Genomic DNA, 24,913 nt, shown 5'->3' on the forward strand with positions numbered 1-24,913 from the left:
CAATTGGACTGTCCTTTCTCTGAAACGTCCTGTCCTACAACAAAATGTTTGTAGTGCTTAACTCATAGATTTTCTAGGTGAGCACTATAGGTATGTTAAGAGCAGGGAGTCCCTGTATTTTTATCAGAGCAACTGTGAGACGTCATCTTGGTTCTAAAATGAATGCAGAGGACTCGTTCCTTCCTCTACAACATTATGCCTGTAACAAATGCTGCCTTTTCTCTTTCAGGCATCTTCTCAGGCAGAGATGCAACCTGTCGGCCAAACACTGGCTGGTGAGAAAAAAAAAAAGACCTTCAAAAAGTCCTTGCAAGAGCCATTCAACACTGAAGTCAAGGGGGAAACCTTCAACATGCTAGCTTTAAAATGCCTTTCTCCTCCCTGAATGGAGGGCTGAGTTACTATTTTTATTTATAGTGAATCCTTCCAAACTAAGGTTTTCCTTTTGGTGCTTCTCCACAAAGAGCGTGTAGCTTTGCAATTTTTGATAAAATAAGATGTGTTGCCTTCCCCTCTATCCCATTAAAAAAGAGCCGATAAAGCTCAAACTATTCCACCCGGTAAGGTCATTTACCAAGGGCTGCTAGGAGATTCCAAATACTCATACTCAGGCATGCAGGAGGACCTAAGAAACCGAAAAAAGTGAATTGTTGGTCAGAAACCTTGGGTCTTTTCATAAGAGGAAATTTGGGCTTGTCAATCCCTCTTTGAAGATACAGGTAGAAAGAAGAGATCTTTAACCCTTTGTCTGCACAAGAAAAAGGGTTAAATGAAGCACCTCTACAGATGACTGGGAGATTATGACACCTTTTGCCATCTTGAGGGCTTACGTCTTTACTTTCTTGGCTAACCAGTTTCTTAGAAGAGAATGTGTCAGGGACTTGGGGATCTACAGTCATGCTTTAGCATGGCTGTGGAGCTAATTATCAAGCTTAAAGGGCAACTCTGGGAGGACTCCTCCCTTCACTCCTAGTCTCCCCCTTGGAAGAGCAGTCCAGGCTCAGGGAAGGGAATGGATAGGATGACACAATAAGTACAGAAACTGAAGCTGTCAATAGTGAAGGAAAAAGGGGAATTCTTTGTTGCTTTGGCATTGACACATAAGTACTTTGATTAAAAAAGAAACTATGGATCAACCATTCAAAGCATCAATTCTATAGTTTTTTGAAGCAAGATGATCAGTTATTGCTGGTAACTGCAGATTCTACAGAAAAGCACTTTTAAAGTTCTGTTGGGCCATGAATGAACCTGGAAGGAGGAGAAAGCACAGTAACAATGGAAACTAAAGTCCTATTATTAATGTGACTTTTCTGCTTCAGAATTTCTGAAACTTTATAGTCACTGGAAAATAGCCATTAAATTCTTTAAAGATTAGCTTTTCAACAGTAGCTACACATAAAATGCAGTATTTCAAGTGCCTGATGCTGCTGTGGTATGCTTTATCATAATGCTTAAGGGCATGATCAGAATTAAAATGGCTTATGAGTTTGCCATATTAATCTTAGTTCCATACACAGTGAGACTTTAAAAGAGAAAAACCACTCTAGCAAATAATTGTCAATTATAAACCTGTATGTAAAACATTCTTGAAAACATAGTTGGTTAAAAAGGTAGAGATGTCTGATGGCCTCTTCTTAAATTGATATATTTTACCTTCTCTTAGATGTATATTTATAAGTAGGAACATGTCCTTCCACTGAGTATGTTACTGAATAACCCTTAGGAAATTAAATCCATTTATTTACTAATACTTGACAGGCATAGAAGTGTATTAATTAGCATAAAAGTTGGAGATGAAAACCCTGTAGAAACAAACTGGCCAATATTAAACTAATTGAATGCAGAATGTGGCATTCTATTCCCATTCAACCAATAATCAGCTTCAACTGACAGGAATTTGCACAGAATGTTACGCAATACCCTGTTTCCCAAGAAAGTACTACCTTACCTAGAGATGATCTAAGATATTTTTGTTCATCCTCTGAATAAGGTGTGACTAAAGGGTGCTAACTGCCTGGACCTGACTGTGAATGCTACTGAAGAGTATCAACACAACTGTTAATTATACCGCCGTGCTTTACGTTTAAGACTTCCCTTAAAATTCAAGCTGAAGGCCGGGCACGGTGGCTCACGCCTGTAATCCCAGCACTTTGGGAGGCCGAGGCAGGTGGATCACGAGGTCAGGAGATCGAGACCATCCTGGCTAACACGGTGAAACCCCATCTCTACTTAAAAATACAAAAATTAGCCAGGCGTGGTGGTGGGCGCCTGTGGTCCCAGCTACTTGGGAGGTTGAGCCATGAGAATGGCGTGAACCCAGGAGGCAGAGCTTAAAGTGAGCTGAGATGGCGCCACTGCACTCCTGCCTGGGCGACAGAGTGAGACTCTTGTCTCAACAACAAAAAAAAATCAAGCTGTTTCAGCCTAGTAAGATGCTGCCAGCAGCATTTCTATGAGCAAACATGGCCAAATTAGAGTCAAGTAGCTGAGCTTGCTAACTGCATTGTGATGCCACACTGGAATAACTTAGTAGTCCCTTAAAATTAATGGAAGTTAAATCCACAGGGAAGTGATGATACTCAAAGCTGGATCAGCAGTTTCAAGATCTGGGTTCTTGGGGATCCATGGGTAAGCTCAGCAAATGGAAGACGATGTCAACACAGGGCTGTTTTGAAGCTCAGGTGGAAATGGAACAAAGAAGGTTTGAGGTAAGATGCTGGCAAGGCAAGATATAGGCTAAGGGAAATTCAATCCAAGGTCAAAGAATAGGAAATTACTGCTCGGACCACAATGACTATCATTCTGAAAGGATTTCACAGAGTGTGCAGCTGCTTAGATTTAAGAACACTCTTCACTATGTAAATTAATTTATGGCAGCACCTTATATTCAGAACAAATGGTAATTCCCTTTACTAAGTGAACAGATTATTAAAGCCCATAGTAGCCTTGAACCGTTTGTACTTGAAAATGGGGGTATAAAGGGGAATATATTTTTTCCAGAACCGCATTTATTGGCGTATACATAGAAGCAAATCTTGAGGCATGCTGAAATTTGTGGTAAATCCCAATCTTTACTGCCACGGGGAAAAGAACGCTGGAATTTTCCAAACTTAAGTCTGTAAATATGCTCATCTTAAGTTCATGTAATGTTTCCGCTAACTCACCAAGAATAAGCTGACGATTTAAACAACTTTTACTGTATAAAAATGAAGTGCACAGCATGGCATCACAGTATCTTGACATTTGTTTTGTGTCATTTAGCTACTTTAGAAAATAGTTTCTGAACTCTTTCCCCCTTTATACAGTATTAAGGCAAAAACAAAACTTTTGAAGCATTAAAGATCTTCACCAAAATAACTATTGGTAACTTCAGGAATTTGTCAGTTGCCTTATGTGAGGATGAATAGATCCACCAAGCACGCCTATAATACAAAGTAAACTATGATTTTTATTGTGAAATTTTCATAGATGGAAAATTGAATATTCTGTCCATTTCATTTTACAATTATCTTACCACTTATTTTTGTACCATGTATTTCAATTGCCTGTTCAGTGAAAAATAAAAATTTAAAAACCTATTAATTTCTGGCTTGTGTTTAGCTTAAATTTTATCATTAAATTAAGGAGCCCACAACAAAATGTGTTGCCAGCAGCCATATCCCAAGCCCCTGCGTGAAGAATGTTTTGGCTGCTATTTCAACCTAAGGAAACAACGTTTGACCTCAGTCACCTTAAAATGCCAGTGTGGGCAGAAGATTTTTTATTCCTCACAATTAAAAAACAAACAAAACCCCCTAGGATCTTGAAGGTCCTATTTCAGAAAATCTTCACATATGCAAAATCTCACCAAAATAAATACATTTCCCTCAATTATTATTACCACCCAGTATTCATGTTTTAATTTTTGGGGATATAATTTCTAAAATTAGAGCATATCAAATTTCCTGCTTCCTATCTTAATGTTTAAACCCTCCTCCAACACCAAGTTAAGCAACTGTGGAGGATAAAATAGTTGAATCTGACTGAAAGCATGGAAGAAAAACATTAGCACACATTAGTCCGATCATTTGCCAATTAGGAAAGGTGCTGCTTTCTACCTCTACCACAGATGCAGTTATGAAATGTTGATCAATGAAGCTATTTCAAATGGTTTTAGAGAAGGATCAGAGATAATGGGCTAGACAGCATACATTCTAAACTTGTTTTACATATAGTTTGAGCTCCCTGAACCACTGAAGTTAGTTAAATCCCTACACAGCACAGAAGCCTCTCTAGGTCATGTTATTGGGCATATTATCTAGAAAGCAAATACTGGATGCTGCTCTAAGATAGGTCTAGAATACCTTAGTTTGCATTGTGCACACATAAATGGCTGTGTTGAATATAATGCAAGGCTCTACTTCCCTTTAACCATAAGAATTAAAACAATACTTATCACCATACAGTTTGATATTACTTCCAATAAGTACAATATTTATTAAACATATCTTCAGTTGTTTTGTTACATAGTGTGCAACAAATTACAATATTCTGCAGCCACAAATTATATGCAGAGTATGAAGAAACTATTAATCAGATAGTGTAATCTTTCCATTTATAACTCTACAAGGAAGAACTAGCAAATCAGATCTTACATATAACATCTCACTAAACTTTATGCATGGAAAGTGACAGACACTGCTTGTGCTGTTTGATACAAAATGGCTGAACTTCATCTTCAGAAGACTAAACCTGACATCTAAACATGCCAATATAAACATCAAAACAAAATATATTCTAACCAACCACGGGAAACAGTCTGGTATCAGGAAAGCAACAAGGATTACACACATTATTTTATAAACCAGCACACAAAGGTTTAAAACAGTTCTGAAAATGAAGTTAGCTGTCTTGAGTCAAGGGAATAAAAAAAAAGTCAGTATTGACCATTTACAATCTCTGACCTTTGTGGAGACGGTAAGAATCTGTTGTAGTGCAGCTACATACAGTACAATTCAGGCAATTTTGTTTTTTCACTTGGGTTCAGATTGCAAATTCATTGCTGTGAGAAAAGGATGGAGGCAAATTTTAGCAGCAACCTCCACCTGACTGCTTGACCGGAGTGCTCTGAATTTTAACATTGGACTTCTCAGCACCACCAGCTGTTGCTCCGGGACCCATTCGCTTTTTAATCTCAGCTGCCATTGTCATGAAAGACTGTTCTACATTCGTTGCATTCTTAGCACTGGTTTCCAAAAACGGAATTCCAAGGGAATCAGCAAATTCCTAAGAGAATAATGAGGCACAATTAACACTGAAAAATCGTTTTCAATAATTCTTAGTGCATTTCTACCATCCATAATGGAGCATGAGGAACTAAGTTCATTGGATCCAAACAGATGCTACATGAATTGTCACTGTCACAGTATTCTAGTGCACATATTTTTAAAAGGCTGTGGCCTTACTGCAGAACCCATATATAATTCAACACCTTCAAATTCAGTATGAAAATTAAACTTTAAACATACCTTTGCTGTTGTGTAGTCTACTACTTTCTTTGTGGTCAGATCACATTTGTTCCCTACCAACAATTTGTTGACATTTTCACTGGCATAACGATCTATTTCCTGCAGCCACTGTTTAACATTATTGAAGGATTCCTAAAAAGACATTTGAAAGTTTGATAATACAGTTCTGGAATAAACAGAAACATCCTGACCTAACAGACAAATAACAAAGAGCTAGTGAGACAACTCTAGCTACAAAATAACCACTGCTAAGGAGTGAAGAGATTTTTTTTTTTTTTTTTTTTTTTTGAGACAGGGCCTTGCTCTGTCACCTAGGCTGAAGTGCAGTGACACAATCACAGCTCACTGCACCCTCGACCTCCCGAGCTCAAGCCATCCTCCTGCCTCAGCCTCCGGGATAGCTGGGACTACAGGCACATGCCACCACACCTTTTTTTTTTTTTTTTTTTTTTTGGAATTTTTGTATAGATGGAGTTTCACTATGTTGCCCATGCTGGTCTCGAACTCCTGAGCTCAAACAACTGGCCCACCTTGGCCTCAAAAAGTGCTGAGTTTACAGGTGTTAGCCACTGTGGCTGGCCATAAACAGATATATTAAAATGACTATAAATATCTAAACGATGACAAACTAGAATTTACAGGCCTAACAATGAAAATACCTTATTTGAAAGGGAAATACAGCTTAATATTAAACTGCAACGCAGGCAAACCCAACTGCTTTGGAATATGCAATTTAAATGTACTACAAAACCTGGTTTTGAGATTTGATTAATTTTTTTTTTTTTTTTTTGAGAGAGTCTTGTTCTGTCATCCAGGCTGGAGTGCAATGGCGCGATCTCGGCTCACTGCAACCTCTGCCTGCTGGGTTCAAGCGATTCTCCTGTCTCAGCCTCCCAAGTGGCTAGGATTACAGGCACGGGCCCCCACGCCTGGCTAATTTTTGTATTTTTAGTAGAGATGGGGTTTTGCCATGTTGGCGAGGCTAGTCTCTAACTCCTGACCTCAGGTGATCCGCCTGCCTCAGCCTCCCAAAGTGCTGGGATTACAGCCGTGAGCCACTGCGCCCGGCCTGAAATTTGATAAAATTTTGGTTTATGAATAAGATGACCTACTGTTACTACTAGAGATGTCGAAAGATGTTATTAAATATACTCATTTTCTTTTCCACAGTCATATTTAGAGGACGAAAGTTTTCATTTAAAAACATTTCACGGTAATACGAATAGAGATTTTTTAAATTAGCATCATTTTTTTCTCCTGCAGATATCACCCACCCAGCACTTCTAATGGCACTGAATCTAAATGCTTACATGTAAGTTATCTCCTAATTAGCTATGATTTCATTTTAGAGGTGAGATTTAACATTTGCCAAAAGAAAAATAAATTCCAATTTTGAACGTTTATCTTTTGTCCTTTTCTTTGATAGAAAGGACACTGAAATCTAAGTTTCTGATTAAAAAAAAATAGTAACAAAAAAAGTTATGGCCCCTGGACCACATGCTTCACACTGTCCCCATTGTTCCCTCCATCGCCCTGCCCTCTCTCACAGCTAATCTTCAGATACTCATTCTCATACTAAGATCCTCCTACAGCTTATCCTATTCAAATCCTTTCTTTCTGAACCACATCCTCCATAGGCAGAGACCCCCGAATCCCACTTTTGGCAATTCTGATGGACAAGTTCTAATTACCAGGCCATATTCCTGTTAACGCTTAACACCAAGAACACAGTATAAGCCAAGCAACTCACAATTCCCTACAAACTCTTGCCTATATGTTAGAGTCTTGGCTATTTGATCAAAGTTATTTAGTTGACAATAAATACAACCAGAATCCCTTGAAAGCAAACGTAAAACTAATTACTAATGTTCTATTTATTACAGGAAAACAAATGTCTTTTAAGTGATTCACATTTCTATTTGAGAGTGGACAAAGTTTTCTGCCATAAAATTAATACTGATGGCTTATATGTGAAGTAGTAAATGAATCTGACATTAATTGAATAATGGCTTCCTACTTGGTCACTGTAACACAATCTCCTCTTGGAACTTACCTGATCTGTCACATCATACACAACTATGATGCCATGGGCTCCTCTGTAATAACTGGAGGTGATTGTTCGAAATCTTTCCTGGCCTGCTGTGTCCCACTATTACAAAACAATCAAGAAATCCAAACAATTCCATTAAAATAAAGTTGGGGAAAAGTGTAGGAGGGAGGGGAAATAGTTTAGTTTTCATAACTGTGGAGATTATCAGGATGTGTTATAGAAACATTAGTCCTCAACTCATACCACTAAATTGCACGGTAATAAGTACCTGAAAGTCCAGAAAAGAAGTAGTACCTACAATTGAGCTTACAATAATAATACTAAAATTACAAGCTGTTGAGAGCAGGAACTATGTCATACTTTTCACATTCCTTACTGCCTTTAACACCGTGTTTAGGAATGCCACTGGCCGAAAGCCCTTGAACACAGAACTCTTCCATGTAAGACAAACTTGCTAGCACATTCTACCATGATTAAAAGCACTGGAGGGACCTGATTCAAAAACTGCCAGTCAAGACAGAACTTTAATCATTCCACGCAGGTGTCTTTTTTTTTCCCCCTCAAGCAGGGTCTCATTCTGTCATCCAGGCTGAGTGCAGTGGCATGAACATGGCTCGCTGCAGCCTCAACCTCCCCACCTCAAGCAATCCTTCCACCTGAGCCTCCTGTGTAGCTGGGACTACAGGCACATGCCACCACACCCGGCTAATTTTTTCTTTTTTGTAGAGATGGAGTCTCACTATATTGCCCAGGCTGGTCTCAAATTGCTGGTCTCAAATTCCTGGACTCAAGCAATTATCCTGACTCATTCTCCCAAAGTGCTGGCATTACTGGCATGAGCCACCATGCCTGGCTAGGTGTTGTCTTCATCCTAGAGAAAACAATGTAAGGAAGATGACTCCAAATACTTTCATAAAATGTATTTTAAGAACAATTTACTGCACTTCAACCATTTAGGCTCAAACTCCAAAAACAAATGCTAACATTATTGCATTATAGTTCTGGGTTTTAAAAAACTGTTGGGACTGGGCACGGTGGCTCACGCCTGTAATCCCAGCACTTTGTGGGGCCGAGACGGGCGGATTACGAGCTCAGGAGTTCGAGAGCAGCCTGACCAACATGGTGAAACCCCGTATCTACCAAAAATACAAAAATTAGCCATGTGTGGTGGTGCATGCCTGTAATCCCAGCTACTCGGGTGGCTGAGGCAGAAGAATCACTTGAATCTGGGAGGTGGAGGTTGCAGTGAGCCGAGATCGCGCCACTGCACTGCAGCTTGTGGGACAGAACGAGACTTGCCTCAAAAAAAAAAAAAAAAGAAAACTGTTAGCCAGGTGCAGTGGCTCATGCCTGTAATCCCAGCACTTTGGGAAGCCAAAGCAGGAGGATCACCTGAGGCCAGAAGTTGGAAACCAACCTATGCAACACAGCAAGACCCTGTCTCAACTAAATTAAAAAAAAGTAGTTGGGCATGGTGGTGCACACCTGTAGTTGCAGCTATTCAAGACAGCTTATGCCCAGGAGTTTGTGGTTATAGTGAGCTATTATTTTGCCACTGCGCTCCAGCCTAGGGGACAGAGGGAGACCCTATCTCTTAAAAAACAAACAAAAAAAGTTTAAAATATCTAGAGGCAAACTCAATTTTTAGATGTAAAAATCTTTGGGGGTTTTTTTTGTTTTTTGTTTTGAGACAGAGTCTCGCTCTGTCTCCCAGGCTGGAGTGCAGTGGCGTGATCTTGGCTCACTGCAACCTCCACCTCCCAGGTTCAAGTGATTCTTCTGCCTCAGCCTCCCAAATAGCTGGGATTACAGGCACCCACAACCACGCCCAGCCAATTTTTGTATTTTTAGTAAAGACGGAGTTTCCCCATGTTGGCCAGGCTGGTCTCGAACTCCAGACCTCATGTGATCCACCTGCCTTGGCCTCCCAAAGTGCTGGGATTACAGGCGTGAGCCACCGTGCCTGGCCAAAGCCTTAGATTTAACAAGGGGAATGACTGTGGACTGAGCCTCACTAAGGTTTTAAATGACAAAATTAAAAAAAAAAAAAAAAAAGTTCAGTAGTATTCAGTGAAATCGCTTTCTTTTCCTGACCCAGCCAACATGGAGCTAAAAACAAGTTGCAATTTTGGATAAACTGGAAGATGAGCTGGGTATTAAGGAATTAATGTCAGTTCTATTTGATGTGATAACAAAATACAGATGCATACTGAAGCATTTTGGAGTAAAATATCAAATGTCTATAATTTAACATACTCTACTACTAGAAAAAAATAAGACAAATAATATAAAATGTCAATAATTGTTAATCTAAAAAAGCAAATAAAAACACAAATCACAACTTTATTTCCTTTTTTGTCCAAATTACTAAGCCTGAGAGCTCAGAAGACTAGTTAGATAGTAATCAATAAAGAGGCTCAAGCCCAGGCGCAGTGGCTCATATCTGTAATCTCAGCACTCCTGGAGGCCAAGGCAGGCAGATCATTTCAGCTCAGGTGTTCGAGACCAGCCTGGGCAGCATGGTGAAACCTCGACTCTACTAGAAAATCCAAAAATTAGCCAGATATGCTGGCGTGCGCCTGTGGTCCCAGCTGCTCGAGAGGCTGAGGCAGGAGAATCACTTGAGCCCAGGAGGCAGAGGTTGCAGTGAGCTGAGATCACACCACTGTACTCTGGGCAACAGAGCCAGATCTTGTCTCAAGAAAAAAAAAAAAAAAAAAATGAGGCTCAAAGCCTTTCAGTATATCCTTGGAGGAGGCATGAACTCTAGAATCAAGCCACCCTGACTTCAAAACATCAAATCCAGGTTCCTGGTTATTTAATATCAGGGAGAGTCACCTAACAGTTTCTTCATCTGTAAATGCTAGATAGCATTCACCTTGTACAACAGCTAAAGGGGTTTAAATGAACTAATGTTTGTAAAATGTGCCTGACTATAGAAGCTGCTCAATAAAATAAGTTTCCTTTTCTTCCTTGCTCACCAACCTCTTTCACAAAGATAGAAGGAAAAATTGTTTTTTGACTAAATGTCAACAAGAAGTTATAGCTGACTAAAGTAAGCAATGGCATCCAAAAGTAAAATTTCCTTTTTTTCCGAAATGGAGGTATTGCTATGTTGCCCAAGCAGATCTTGAACTCCTGGGCTCAAGTGTTCCTCCTGCCTCAGCCTCCAAGTAACTGGGACTACAGGCACTGATATGGTTTGGCTCTGTGTCCCCACCCAAATCTCATCTCAAGTTGTAATCACTAAGGGAAGTGATTGGATTATGGAGAAGTGATTGGATTATGACGATGGTTTTCCCCCATTTGAGTGATAGTGAATGAATTCTCACAAGATCTGATGGTCTCATAAGGGGCTCTTCCCCCTTTGCTTCCTTCACACTCTCTCACCTCCTGCCATGTAAGACGTGCCTGCTTCCCTTTCTGCCACGGTAAGTTTCCTGAGGCCTCCCCAGCCATGCAGAACTATGAGTCAATTAAACCTTTTTTTTATAAATCACCCAGTTTTGGTCAGTTCCTTGTGGCAGTGTGAGAACAGAATAATACATGCACCATGTCTGGCAGAAAGAGTAAAATTTCTGATGTTTCCTTGCTACTCTGAAAACTTTCCTGACACTAAATCCTAACAGTACTAATAATACTTTCCTTCATATGTAATTCTCATTACCCCTCATAATCAGAGTAACTTTTTCCCATGTTTGTCTCTCCCACTGTCTGCCTCCTAAGGGGCTATGTTTTATTCATCTCTGTAACCTCCAAGTGCCTGGTGTAATATAGACATTTTCATAAAGCCTCATGAATGAACAATCACAGAAAGAGGCCTTCCATGGTGTACAACTGGACTCAGTACCTGCCCTACCTTGCTGAATGTTTTATAATCTAACAAAACTCAGATAAAGACCCAGATGTCACACCTGAACAGGAAAAGCTGAAAGGAAAAGATAATTAAAATATAAATCAACAGAATCAAGATTTTCAAAAGACCTAGAAAACTTGAAGGATTACTGAAGCCGAGCAAGAGGAAATGATAGGATTAAAAGTAAAATCTTGTGTTTAGTTTTTTTTTTTTTTTTCCAGAGGAGTCTTGCTCTGTGGCCAGGCTGGAATGCAATGGTGCGATCTTGGCTCACTGCAATCTCCGCCTCCCGGGTTCAAGCAATTCCCCTGCCTCAGCCTCCCGAGTAGCTGGGATTACAGGCACGAACCACCACGCCCAGCTAATTTTTTTCTATTTTTAGTAGAGACAGGCTTCACCATGTTGGCCAGGCTGGTCACGAAATCCTGACCTTGTGATCCGCGTGCCTCTGCCTCCCAAAGTGCTGGGATTACAGGCGTGAGCCACCGCGCCTGGCCTGTGTTTAGATTTTTAAAACACCAGTCATAGAAGTGTAAAGTAAGACCCTCTTCTTTTTCTTTTTTTTTGAAACAGGGTCTCGCTCTGTTGCCCAGGCTAGAGTGCAAATGGCACGATCTTGGCTCACTGCAACCTCCATCTCCAGGCTCAAGCAATCCTCCCACCTCAGCCTCCTGAGCACCTTGGACTACAGGGACACACCACCATGCCTGGCTGAATTTTGTGTTTTTGGTAGAGACGGGGTTTTGCCATGTTGCCCATACTGGTCTTGAACTCCTGAACTCAAGTGATCTGCCTGCCTGAGCCTCCCAAAGTACTGGGATTACAGGGGTGAGCAACTGCACCTGGCCAAGGCCCCATTTTAATTAAAAACAAGCAAATCGGCCAGGCACGGTGGCTCACGCCTGTAATCCCAGCACTTTGGGAGGCCAAGGCAGACGGATCACCTGAGGTCGGGAGTTCGAGACCAGCCTGACCAACATGGAGAAACCCCATCTCTACTAAAAATACAAAATTAGCCGGGCGTGGTGGCAGATGCCTGTAATCCCTGCTACTAGGGAGGCTGAGGCAGAAGAATCACTTGAACCTGGGAGGCGGAGGTTGCAGTGAGCCAAGATCACGCCACTGCACTCCAGCCTGGGCAACAAGAGCAAAACTCCGTCTCAAAAAAAAAAAAAAAAAAAGAAAAAACAAGCAAATCAAAAACCTTAAGACCCAAACTAGAAATAATATGGCTACTGAAACAACAAATGGTTGTCTTTGATTAAGAAGAAGAAAGGGCCATGAGCCCTTGAAGTTCAAGACAGAAATTCACTCAGGCTCCAAATCAAGACAGGATTTACCTCATGTGTTATATCTCATACTTGATTTAAGAAATCAAATTTAATAAAAGGCATTTATAAAATGTAAGAATAACCCAAATTGCACAAGGTTCTGAAAATATCATTACAGGAAAGAATGAGGAACTTCAGAGGTAGAAGAAAGGTTGTGATAACATCAATCTGAAGGGCAAGCTTGCCAATAAAAGAGGAATTAATCTGATTCAGGCAGCTCTACAAGGCAGAGGAATAAGAAGAGACAGAAGTAAAAGGAAACAGGCTTCAGCTCAATATAAAGAATTAATATGTCTCTAAAAGAATCATGCAGTGAGCTGAGATAGTGCCACTGCACTCCAGCGTGGGAGACAAAGTAAGATTTTTGTCTCAGAAAAAAGAAAAAAAAGAAATCACTAGGAATAAATAAGTAAATAAAATAACTGGCAACTAGAGGTTTTGTGTTTTTTTTGTTCTTTGCTGTATATTTTGCAGAGATGAGGTTTCACCATGTTGCTCAGGCTGGTCTTAGACCTCCTGAGCTCAGGCAATCTGCCCACCTTGGCCTCCCAAAGTGCTAGGACTATAAGCGTGAACCACGACGCCCAGACAGCCACTGCACCCAGCCTTATTTTGCTTTTGAGACAGGGTCTCTCACTCTGTCCACAAAGCTGGGGTGCAATGGTGCAATCTTGCCTCACTGCAGCCTTGAAGTCCTGGGCTCAAACATTCCTCCCACCTCAGTCTCCTGGGGAGCTAGGACTACAGGCATCGACCACCACACCTGGTTAATTTTTTTTTTTTTTTTTTTTGGTAGAGATGGAGTCTCTTCGTTGACCAGGCTGGTCACAGGAGCTATGTTGACTCCTGGCCTCAAGTGACTCTCTGACCTCGGCCTCCCAAAGTGCTGGGATTACAGGCATGAGGCAACATGCCTGGCCGAAGTTATGTATAAAATGGAACTAGCTATTTCGAAAAAATGGTAAGCTTCTTAAAAATGTTCAAAAACCCAGGCGTGGCAGCTCACGCCTGTAATCCCAGCACTTTGAGAGGCCAAGACGGGTGGATCACTTGAGGTAAGGAGTTTGAGACCGGCCTGGCCAACATGGCAAAATCCCATCTCTACGAAAAATACAAAAATTATCCGAAGGCTGGGAGCAGTGGCTCATGCCTGTAATCCCAGCACTTTGGGAAGCCGAGGCAGGCAGATCACGAGGTCAGGAGTTCAAGACCAGCCTAACCAACATGGTGAAACTCTGTCTCTACTAAAAATACAAAAATTTAGCAGGGTGTGGTGACACACGCCTGTAATCTCAGCTACTTAGGAGGCTGAGGCAAGAGAATCGCTTGAACCTGGGAGGCGGAGGTTGCAGCGAGCTGAGATTGCACCACTGCACTCCAGCCTGGGCAACAAAGCAAGGCTCCGTCTCAAAAAAAAAAAAAAATTGTCCGGGCATGGTGGTACACACATGTAATCCCAGCTATTAGGGAGGCTGAGGCAGGAGAATCACTTGAACTCAGGAGGCGGAGGTTGCAGTGAGCCGAAATCGCGCCACTGCACTCCAGCCTGGGAGACAGAGCAATACTGTATCTCAAAAAATAAAAAAACAAACAAAATGTTCAAAATGAGGCCTTCAGGTATGGAAAAGAAATTCCTATTAAAGATGAAAGACAGACAAAGAGTGTCCTATAAGATCCCTTCCAGCCACAGGAAAGTAAAATATGAATGTTTCACACACAAATACACACCCAAATCTTATGAACACCAATGATCACAGGTAATACAATTATTCCATACCAGTACTTTAAAGTACAGTTTTGGGTAGATCTTTATGTACTCTTTATGGTGCCAAATAAAAGGTTGACACTGTACTTATATCATGGAAAAAAATATGGAGGGTAATTTGTGTTCACTGATTGAAAGTATTTCAAGCTATTTCTGAAAACTAAATCCTTGCAAGTCCTAATTTGACACATCAAGTGTGTTTACTTATATCAATATCCACATCCACCTATCTTTTGTAACGTACCTTCTTTTCCTCATCAGAATCATATAAGGAAAGGGAGCAACTTAACCTATCAAACACCCATTTATCTGGGCCTGTCATATCATAAGTAGTATCTATATACTGCCCAAAAGTTTCCAAAGGGCTTTCACATGTATTGTCACATACACAAAGCTCTTAGAGTTGGTTCTCACAACTACCTTATAAATTAGTAAACCAGGTGTCATCACACACATTTTAGAAAGGAAACTGGGTCTCAGGGTTACTTCGGCCTTTTTCCCAGAGACACAAACCCATGATTCTCTAACAAGTAAATACTAGAACCAAGACAACAAATCTAAGTCTTCTGACTCCCAATGCAGGACTCCTTCCAATTCCATGTGTCACCAGTTCCATGAAAAGGGGCGGTCACCAGTTTCCTGTGTTTATAGCCTACTTCTTGCTAATAGCCTACTCTGAAAAATACTGATTTATCTTTTAAAAGACCACAGATATGTCCACACTGACAGGACTCAGACCCATACTGAAGAGGCACAACTGAACTATTATAATTGCCTATATTTAATTGGGGGCTGGGGGTGTAAAGATGGATAAGGGGGATAGGATGGCACAGGGACACAAAATATTGAAGACAGAGCTTCGGTCACTTGGTTCTACCAGTAACTGTAGGCAAGTCATTAAATCTTTCAGCATTCATTTTTTTGAGCAGTAAAATGAACATGTAACAAAAACTAAGTTCTTTTTTCCAACAAAATTCTGTGTTTCTACAGAGTTGGTGCACACATTGTCTAAGAAAAATACTTAAAACAAAACTACATAAGTACTTCTCTTCAATTGAGCCACATGTGAAGAATCTCTTCCTAGGGTTCCTTTAATGTTCTATGCACTTAGCACAGTAAAAGACAAAAACGGTCTATAACATTTGCACTGCAGGACAAGGTAAACTTGAACTTAGATTTCCACTGATAAAAGAAAAAGATGAGGACCAAGTTTGACTTAAAACATGAGTTTCTCTGCTTCATGAACAGAAAATTCAATGAGGCTTAAGTAATCTTGAAAACATTATTTTTAATCTAAATAATTCTTATTCTACTTTTCTATCTTAAGTGCATGATTCTTAAGACATTTTACATTCAATTTTGTTAGCATATTAAATATATACAAAATAACAATACATTACAAATTAACCAAAATAAATTCCAAAAAAATTATTAGCCAAGTCACTTACTATTTGAAGCTTGATTGTTTTCCCGTCTAACTCTATAGTTCTTATTTTGAAATCCACACCAATTGTGCTGATGTAGCTTTCTGTATATGTATCATCCTGAAAGGGGAAATAATTAACAATTAAATGTATTGTTCAGTGGAACAGATGCAAGTCTAAGTGAAAAAAAAAAAAACTGTTGTTCAAGAGTAAATAAAAAAATATCATGTTTACTTTTATCTAAAGTCCAAGTTTATGAATGAAATGTATAAAGTATAACATGCTGAAAACAGCCACTCCATCCACTTTCAGTACTTACTTCATATTCTGATTACAAAGCACTACTTAACTGTAGTTTCTTCTTTCCTTAAGATCTCTACAATAGCCTTTCTTTATTTTTTCCAAACATCATCTCTTGCCAAATTCTTTATATATATCATATAGAAAAATATTTTATATTTTCAATGATTATTAATTTTTCTAATCACTAATCAGCAAAACTCTTGCGACCCACCCACCCAAGTTATTCACCACAAAACAACAATCACTTCACTCCGCTTTTTCTTATAAGTCAATCTTGCTTCCTAATTATGATTTTTTTTTTTTTTTAGATATCATGCACATAACATAAAAGTCACCCTTTTGAAGTGGACAATTCAGTGCTCCTTATACATTCACAAGGCTGCGAACTACAATCACGAATTCCAGGACATTTTCTTCACTCCAGAAAGAACCCATCTTCACTCCCTGGCAATCACTAATCTACTTTCTGTCTCTTTAGATTTGCCAATTTTGGACATTTCGTATAAATGGAATCATAAAATATGTGGCCCTCTGTGTCCGCCTTCCTTCATTTAGCAGAATGTTTTCAAGGTTCATCCATGTTGTACCATGTAACAGTACTTCATTACTTCATTCTCTTTTTTTTGAGGCAGGGTGTTGCTCTGTTGCCCAGGCTGGAGTGCAGTGTCATGATCTCAGCTCACTGCAACCTCTGTCTCCCGGGGTTCAAGCGATCCTCATGACTCAGCCACCTGAGTAGTTGGGACTACAGGCATGCATCACCACGCCTGCCTAATTTTTGTATGTTTAGTAGAGACGGGGTTTTGTAATGATGGTCAGGCTAGTCTCAAACTCCTGGCTAGTCTCAAACTGCCTGAGCCTCTCAAACTGCTGGGATTACAGGTGTGAGCCACCATGCCTGGCCCATTTTATTGGCTGAATAATATTACATGTACAAATATACAACATTTTATCCATTCATAAATTGATTTGGGTTGTTTCCACTTTTTGACTATTATGAATAATGCTGCTAGGAACATTTGTGCACAAGTTCTCCTGTGAATATATGTTTCCTGTCAATTTTTTAACCCAATGTTAAATTTTTAAAATTGTAACTGCTTCTCGCAAGTACCTGCCATGAAATTTTATTCACAATGGAATAAAAATATTTCTTGTGAAAAGATATATGAATGAACAGACCAGGCTTTCATCACATGAACCACAAAGCACAACCTAAGAAGTACTCTGTCAACAAAGATGGACCTTAATCAAATCAGGTCTAATGAGAACGGCACTGCCAAACAGAACTTTCTGTGACAATGGAAAGGTTCTATAAGCTGTGCTAGCCAATATGGTAGCCATTAGCCATATGCAGCTTGTGAAACAAGAAACTAAGTTTCTGATTTTTTCAATTATTTTTCCCCCTTAAAGGGACAGGGTCTTGATGTCTCCCAAGCTGGAGTACAATCGCAGCTCACTGAAGCCTTGAACTCCTGCACTCAAGCAATCCTCCCACCTTGGCCTCCCAAAGTGCTGGGATTACAAGTGTGAGCCACCAAACTTTTTCAATTTTAATTAATTTAAATTTAAATAGCTATGTAGAGCTAGTAGCTACTCTAAGGATAGTGCAGTTCTAGGTCTTCTAATTACAGAAAAAGGGATAAATAAGCATAAGGACATCACAAGGAAGCAAAATGACAAATCTAGAATATTGGACAATCTACAGGACAAGTGCTCGTTTCTGCAAAAAGTCAATGACATAAAAAATAAATAAATAAAAAGGTAAGGTATAAAACTCTAGATTAAAAGACTAAGCAACAAAACAACCAAATGGAAAATGTATTTTGTAGGTTGATAATGGCAATGTCATTTTATAAGAAAATGTTTTTAGAAATATGGGCCGGGCATGGTGGCTCACACCTGTAATACCAGCACTTTTGGAGGCCAAGGTGAGTGGATCACAAGGTCAGGAGTTCAAGATCAGCCTGGTCAAGATGGTGAAACCCCATCTCTATTACAAATACAAAAAATTAGCTGGGCGTGGTGGCAGGCGCCTGTAATCCCAGCTACTCAGGAGGCTGAGGAAGGAGAATCACTTGAACCTGGGAGGTGGAGGTTGCAGTGAGCCGAGATTGTGCCACTGCACTCCAGCCTGGGCGACAAGGCATGACTCTGTCTCAAAAAAAAAAAAAAAAGTTATGTTGTAATTGAGTGCCTAATAAGTATCAGGTACTACAGAAGTATGTAGAGGCCGGGCGCAGTGGCTCACATATGTAATCCCAGCACTTTGGGAGGCCAAGGTGGGAGGATCACTTTAAATCAGGAGTTCAAGACCAGCCAGGCCAACATGGTGAAACCCTGTCTCTACTAAAAATACAAAAAATTAGTGGGTGTGATGGCACACGCCTGTAAACCTAGCTAGTCAGGAGACCAAGATGGAGAATCGCTTGAACCTGGGAGGTGGAGGCTGCAGTGAGCCGAGACTGCACCACTGCACTCCAGCCTGGGCAACAGAGCGAGACTCCATCTCAAACCAAAAAAAAAAAAAAAAAAATGCAGAGAACAAAATGAATGCAATAAATATTCATGTAGCACATCTATCCTCCAGGTACTTGGATAGAAATACTGAATTCTTAGCCGGGTACAGTGGCTCAGGTCTGTAATCCCAGCACTTTGGGGGGCAGAGGTGCACAGATCACTTGAGCTCAGGAGTTAGAGACCAGCCTGACCAACGTGGTGAAACCCCATCTCTACTAAAAATACAAAAATTAGCCAGGCACAGTACGTGCCTGTAATCCCAGCTACTTGGGAGGCTGAGGCATGAGAATCAATTGAACCCGGGAGGTGGGAGTTACAGTGAGCTGAGATCATGCCACTGTACACCAGCCTGGATGACAGAGCTAGACTCCATCTCAAAAAAAAAAAGAAAATGAAAAAGAAAGAAATGCTGAATTCTTGTAAATCCCTAAGTGACCTTTACTCCCATGCCTGAGCCGTTACTATTCCTTCTGCCGAAAAGCCTCAGTTACCTCTCTCTGCATAACCCTACTTACTCCCCAGCCCCAAGGTCATGTGGCATTTATTCATCCTTCAGTTTTGAGCTCAGGCAATACTGAGTGTCCAAACAATTTCTTCAACTCCTCAGCCAATAGATTCTTCCCTCTGTGCCCCCAGAGCTTACTGCACATTTCTTTATTATAGTCCTCACCACAATTGTCTCTATTAATATTTTGAGGGTATGGGGATCAGCATTTTAAAAATAATTTCCAGGTATTATTGGAAAACCTTTGACTTCAAGCAATGGACATCCCAGAGAGGGTTTTCCTTGAGGCACAAACACCTGAGGCTAAATAGCTAGATTCTTCCCACCTACCGAGAGTTGCTTAAGAATTATGCTTAATTTTAATATTTGCCAATTTAATAAAAATTAAATGATACCTAAGTTTAACTTAAAGGCCTTTAATTACCAATAAAGTTGAGCTTTTTCTTTCATGTTTACTGGCAATTTGTATTACTTCTTTTTTTTTTTTTTTTTTTTTTTGAGATGGAGTTTTGCTCGTTGCCCAGGCTGGAGTGCAATGGTGCGATCTCGGCTCACCACAACCTCTGCCTCCCGGGTTCAAGCGATTCTCCTGCCTCAGCCTCCCGAGTAGCTGGGATTACAGGCATGCGCCACCACATCCAGCTAATTTTGTATTTTTAGTAGAGACAGGGTTTCTCCATGTTGGTCAGGCTGGTCTCGAACTCCTGACCTCAGGTGATCCGCCAGCCTCAGCCTCTAAATGCTGGGATTACAGGCGTGAGCCACCGCACCCAGCTGGCAATTTGTATTACTTCTTTTTTCAACTGACTGCTCATGTATTTGCCACTATTTTCATTAGGAGAAATATTCTTTTCTTATTGATGTGCAAATGTGCCTTATATATTGAGAATACCAATCCTCATATATATATATTTGCTAGTGCCATTAGTTTTCTAACATTTTTGTGCCTGTGATAAATTAATTTTAATACAATCAAATTTAGCAGTGATTTCTTTTTTCTTATTTTAAAAAATACCTTCACACACCAAGATTAAAGAGCCACCTATGTTTTATTCTGGTACTTCATGGTTTTATTTTTAACTGTTATATAAAAAGAATTATACATTATTTTAATATTTTTTAAATAACCTTCATTAATATCGGCACTCATCAGAAAAGTCATAAGTATTTAGGATACTGTCAAGTGGCAAATTGTAAGTTTTTTCAAATTCTAATTTTCCATTGTAAACTTAAATTTTATTTCAGCCAACAAATGTTTGCAGCTACTTCCCTTGAAATGACTATCACAGTTCATCTGAGAAAATCTGTCAAATAGCCAATTCTGTTCTAATCTGTTAGCTGTTCTTTCAAGTTTAAAAAAAAAAGAAAAAAGGACGGGCGCAGTGGTTCACGCCTGTAATCCCAGCACTTTGGGAGGCTGAGACAGGAGGATCACGAAGTCAAGAGTTCGAGACCAGCCTGGCCAACATGGTGAAACCCCGTCTCTACTAAAAATACAAAAACTAGCTGGGCTTGGTGGCAGGTGCCTATAATCCCAGCTACTTGGGAGGCTAAGGCAGAAGAATTGCTTGAACCCGACAGGCAGAGGTTGCAGTGAGTGGAGAATGCACCACTGCACTCCAGCCTGGGCAACAAAGCAATATTCCATCTCAAAAAAAAAAAAAAAAAAAGAAATGGTGTTCCACAGAAAAAAATAAAGCAGTTAGCTCAGCTTACAACTCAAAAAACTACAAATGCTTTTCTTTTCTCCAAAATAACCAACACACTAGCCAGTAGGCAGTAAGAAGTGCTTTCTCCAGCACTTTGGGAGGCTGAGGCACGTGCATTGCTTGAGCTCAGGAGTTCAAGACCAGCCTGTGCAACAAAGTGAGACCCTGTCGCTACAAAAACTACAAAAATTAGCCAGGCATGATGGCGCATCCACTTGGGAGGTCCCAGCCACTTGGTAGGCTGAGGTGGGAGAATGGCTTGAGCCTGGGAGCCAGAGACCACGCCACTGCACTCTAGCCTTGGCAACAGAGCCAGACTGTCTCAAAAAAAAAAAAAAAAATTGTTTTATGTGAACTTCCCATTTCTTCACAAATATTTTTAAAGGAATACTCATGGATCAATATTTTTCAAAAACTAATCATTTTAACTGTTTTGTCAAGGACATTCTTCAGTAAAAATGGCAGGGCTTGTTTTTGTTCCTGTGAGTGCACAGAGGTGAAGAATGCCATCACCATGAGTACAATTTGGAGCTTAGCACTGCCTTGATATGTACCAAGCCACCAGCAATTTTACCCACATTGCTTTTGTACCAGAGCCAATGTCATCACTGAAAAACGCCAACATCTTTTATATTAGTATTATTACCAAGTAAATATTTCCTTAGAAATACTAACATCTTAGTAGGGTATTTTGACCTCATGGGCTACCTGAGAGGGTCTTGGTAACCCCCAGGAGTCTTTGGTCCATGCTCTGAGAAACAATGATCTAGACAGTAAGAAGGGAAACATGCTAATTTATTTATTTTTTTTTTATTTTTATTTTTTGAGACAGAGTCTCGCTCTGTTGCCAGGCTGGAGTGCAGTGGCGCCATCTCAGCTCACTGCAACCTCCGCCTCCTGGGTTCAAGCGATTCTCCTGCCTCAGCCTCCCGAGTAGCTGAGATTACAGGCGTGTGCCACCACACCCAGCTAATTTTTTGTATTTTTAGTAGAGACGGGGTTTCATCATGTTAGCCAGGATGGTCTCGATCTCTTGACCTTGTGATCCGCCCGTCTCGGCCTCCCAGAAGTGCTGGGATTACAGGCGTGAGCCACCGCACCTGGCCAGGAAACATGCTAAATTTAAAGGTAGTTGATAAAGACTATGAAGGACACTGTGGATTCTGTTAAGTCAAAAGTCCTTTATCTGTCAGCTTCAGCATTTACAACTATGCCATTGGCAAACGAAGTTTGTCCAAGACCCTACTTTTTCTTTTATTAACTATTTTTTTTTTTCAGAGACAGTCATGCTATGTTGCCCAGGTTGGTCTCAAACTCCTTGACTCAAGTGATCTTTCCACCGCCAGCATCCTGAGTAGCTGAGACTGCAGGCATGATCCACTGCGTCACCGGGCTCTGCTTTTTCTTTTTATTCTACTAAAGTTTAACTTTAAGATTTATTTTCACCAAGTCGCTTTCAACACAGGCCACCAACTACCCCTTTAACTTGCTGCCTATATTGGAACTGCTGTTAGACTCTGACCAAAAATATTAGACATTCTGACTTTATAACCATACTTCACTGAATTTCTTTTAACAGCAACAATATTTTTCTATTTAACAGTCCAAGATACCACTGGGGATGTATATTTGGAGTCTTTAAATACATAAATTCTGGAAGAATTAACTTTTCCTTCCTCCCTCCCTCCCTTCTTTCTCTTTCTTTCTTTCTTTTTCTTCCCTCCATGGCCCAGGCTGGACTATACTCGACTTGCTGCACACTCCCTGCGTCCGGCTCCCATGATTCTCCCGCCCCGGCCTGCGGGCTGCCTGGGATTGCGGCCGCCACCACCCCGGCTGGAGGCGCGGTTTCGCCATGTTGGCCACGCTGCTCTCCAGCTCCTGACCTCGACTGGTCTGCCCGCCTGGGCGTCCCGAGGTGCTGGGACTGCAGATGGAGTCTCGCTCACTAGGTGCTCCGTGTTGCCCGGGCTGGAGTGCGGTGGCGTGGTCTTGGCTCACTGTAGCCTCCGCCTCCCAGCCGCCTGCCTTGGCCTCCCAGGGTGCTGGGATTGCGGCCTCTGCCGGGCCACCGCTCCCTCTGGGAGGTGGGGAGCGTCTCTGCCTGGCCGCCCATCGTCTGGTATGTGAGGAGCGCCTCTGCCCAGCCACCCTGTCTGAGGTGAGGAGCGCCTCTGCCCCGCCGCCACCCCGTCTAGGAAGTGAGGAGCGCTTCTGCCTGGCCGCCCCGTCTGGGAAGAAGTGAGAAGCGTCTCTGCCCGGCCGTCCGTCTGGGAAGTGAGGAGCGCCTCTGCCCGGCCACCCATCGTCTGGGAAGTGAGGAGCGCCTCTGCCCAGCCGTCCATGGTCTGGGATGTGAGGAGCGCCTCTGCCCGGCCGCCCCGTCTGGGGAAGTGAGGAGCGCCTCTGCCCCGGTCTGGGAAGTGAGGAGCACCTCTGCCCGGCCGCCCCGTCTGGGAAGTGAGGAGCGTCTCTGCCCGGCTGGGAAGTGAGGAGCACCTCTGCCCGGCCACCCATCATCTGGGAAGTGAGGAGCGCCTCTGCCCAGCCGCCCCATCTGGGAAGTGAGGAGCGCCTCTGCCCGGCTGCCCCGTCTGGGAAGTGGGGAGCGCCTCTGCCCAGTCGCCCCATCTGGGAGATCTACCACAGAGGCCAGACGCAATGTGGGGGCTGGACGTGGTGGCTCACGCCTGTAGTCCCGGCACTCTAGGAGGCCGAGGAGGGTTGATCACTTGAGGCTAGGAGTTCGAGACCAGCCTGGCCAACATGACAAAACATATGAAAAACAGACCAACCAACCAACCCAGCAACAACAAAACAGGTCTACCCTGGAGTCATACTCTACCTTTTTCTATTTTCCTCCCTTTCTGATCCTTTGTCCCACTTTCTTTTTCTTCCTCTTCCTTCTCCTTCGTCAAATAGAGGATTGAGTTATTATCATTGATCCATACGAAGTCCCTCTCTCATTTATTTTCTTTAATTCCTACCCCCCATTTCTATTCCCCATCTTCCCATGTGCAACCTCCCTAATATGTCTGATATGCATCTTTTTGTTTGTATGTATTTTTAGAAAATATTTATTGTTTTGTGTGCAAAAAAATTTATAATAAAAAAACTTATTCTGAATAAAACTGTTTAATTTTTTTATCTACCTAGAAAACATACATAGCATTAATTGTACCATTAATTGTAAAGACATTTCAACTTCAACTTACTGCAAACCTAAGAAGAAGGCAAGACTTTCCAACCCCTGAGTCGCCAATCAGAAGTAACTTGAATAAATAATCACTGCAAAAAGAAAAAGAAAATGATGTTAATAAAAAGCACACTGCATTATTGTAAGCTATACATAACAAAAACACAGCTACAAATAACAACTCACTGTGAAGACTACGTCTCCTATAAAGCCCATGCATGGCTTAAGCCAAAACTGCAAACAGCCACAGCCCTTCTGATAGATCACTAAACATGACAAAATTATGTAAAAAGTAGGCAATGTCACCTATGATCTCTAACATCAGTGAACTTCCACTTAGAAAGAAGGAAAAGAAAAATAAGTGATATGCACTCTTGGACTGCCTAAGATACTTAAAACATTCTAAATAAATCCCACTCCTCTACCGTATTAGAATACAGAAAGGTAACTTTTCATTGTTTTTGCCCATGAAATATTAGTCTCTCCTTCAAATTCTAAGATCAGGCCAGGCGCAGTGGCTCACACCTGTAATCCCAACACTTTGGGAGGCTGAGGCAGGCACTTCACTTGAGGTCAGGAGTTCAAGACCAGCCTGACCAACATGGTGAAACCCCGTCTCCACTAAAAATACAAAAATTAGCTGGGCATGGTGGCGCATGCCTGTAATCCCAGCTACTCGGGAGGCTGAGGCAGAAGACTTGCTTGAACCCAGGAGGCAGAGGTTGCAGTGAGCAGAGATCATGCCACTGC

General features: G+C 41.4%; 2 protein-coding genes across 3 annotated transcripts in view; one reads left to right on the forward strand and one right to left on the reverse strand.

Moving 5' to 3' along the window:
* Nucleotides 1–1,121, forward strand: part of CEP68 (centrosomal protein 68) — a 28,149-nt gene extending 27,028 nt beyond the window's left edge. The window contains exon 7 of the mRNA XM_030828290.1: nucleotides 230–1,121. The gene's annotated coding sequence lies outside the window, so the exon portion shown is untranslated. The remainder of the gene's footprint in view (nucleotides 1–229) is intronic.
* A 3,324-nt stretch (nucleotides 1,122–4,445) lies between these two features.
* Nucleotides 4,446–24,913, reverse strand: part of RAB1A (RAB1A, member RAS oncogene family) — a 45,129-nt gene continuing 24,661 nt past the window's right edge. Inside the window, exons 2-6 of one of the 2 annotated variants that reach the window (XM_030828291.1) lie at nucleotides 24,183–24,255; nucleotides 15,958–16,053; nucleotides 7,561–7,656; nucleotides 5,508–5,639; nucleotides 4,446–5,265 (exon numbers count right to left, since the gene is read on the reverse strand). In XM_030828291.1, the coding sequence (XP_030684151.1) occupies nucleotides 5,068–5,265; nucleotides 5,508–5,639; nucleotides 7,561–7,656; nucleotides 15,958–16,053; nucleotides 24,183–24,255 (595 nt within the window). In that variant the 3' untranslated portion in view covers nucleotides 4,446–5,067. The remainder of the gene's footprint in view (nucleotides 5,266–5,507; nucleotides 5,640–7,560; nucleotides 7,657–15,957; nucleotides 16,054–24,182; nucleotides 24,256–24,913) is intronic. The other variant, XM_030828292.1, reaches the window with a different exon arrangement.

This window comes from Nomascus leucogenys, chromosome 14 (assembly GCF_006542625.1).
Source record: "Nomascus leucogenys isolate Asia chromosome 14, Asia_NLE_v1, whole genome shotgun sequence".
NCBI lineage: Eukaryota > Metazoa > Chordata > Mammalia > Primates > Hylobatidae > Nomascus > Nomascus leucogenys.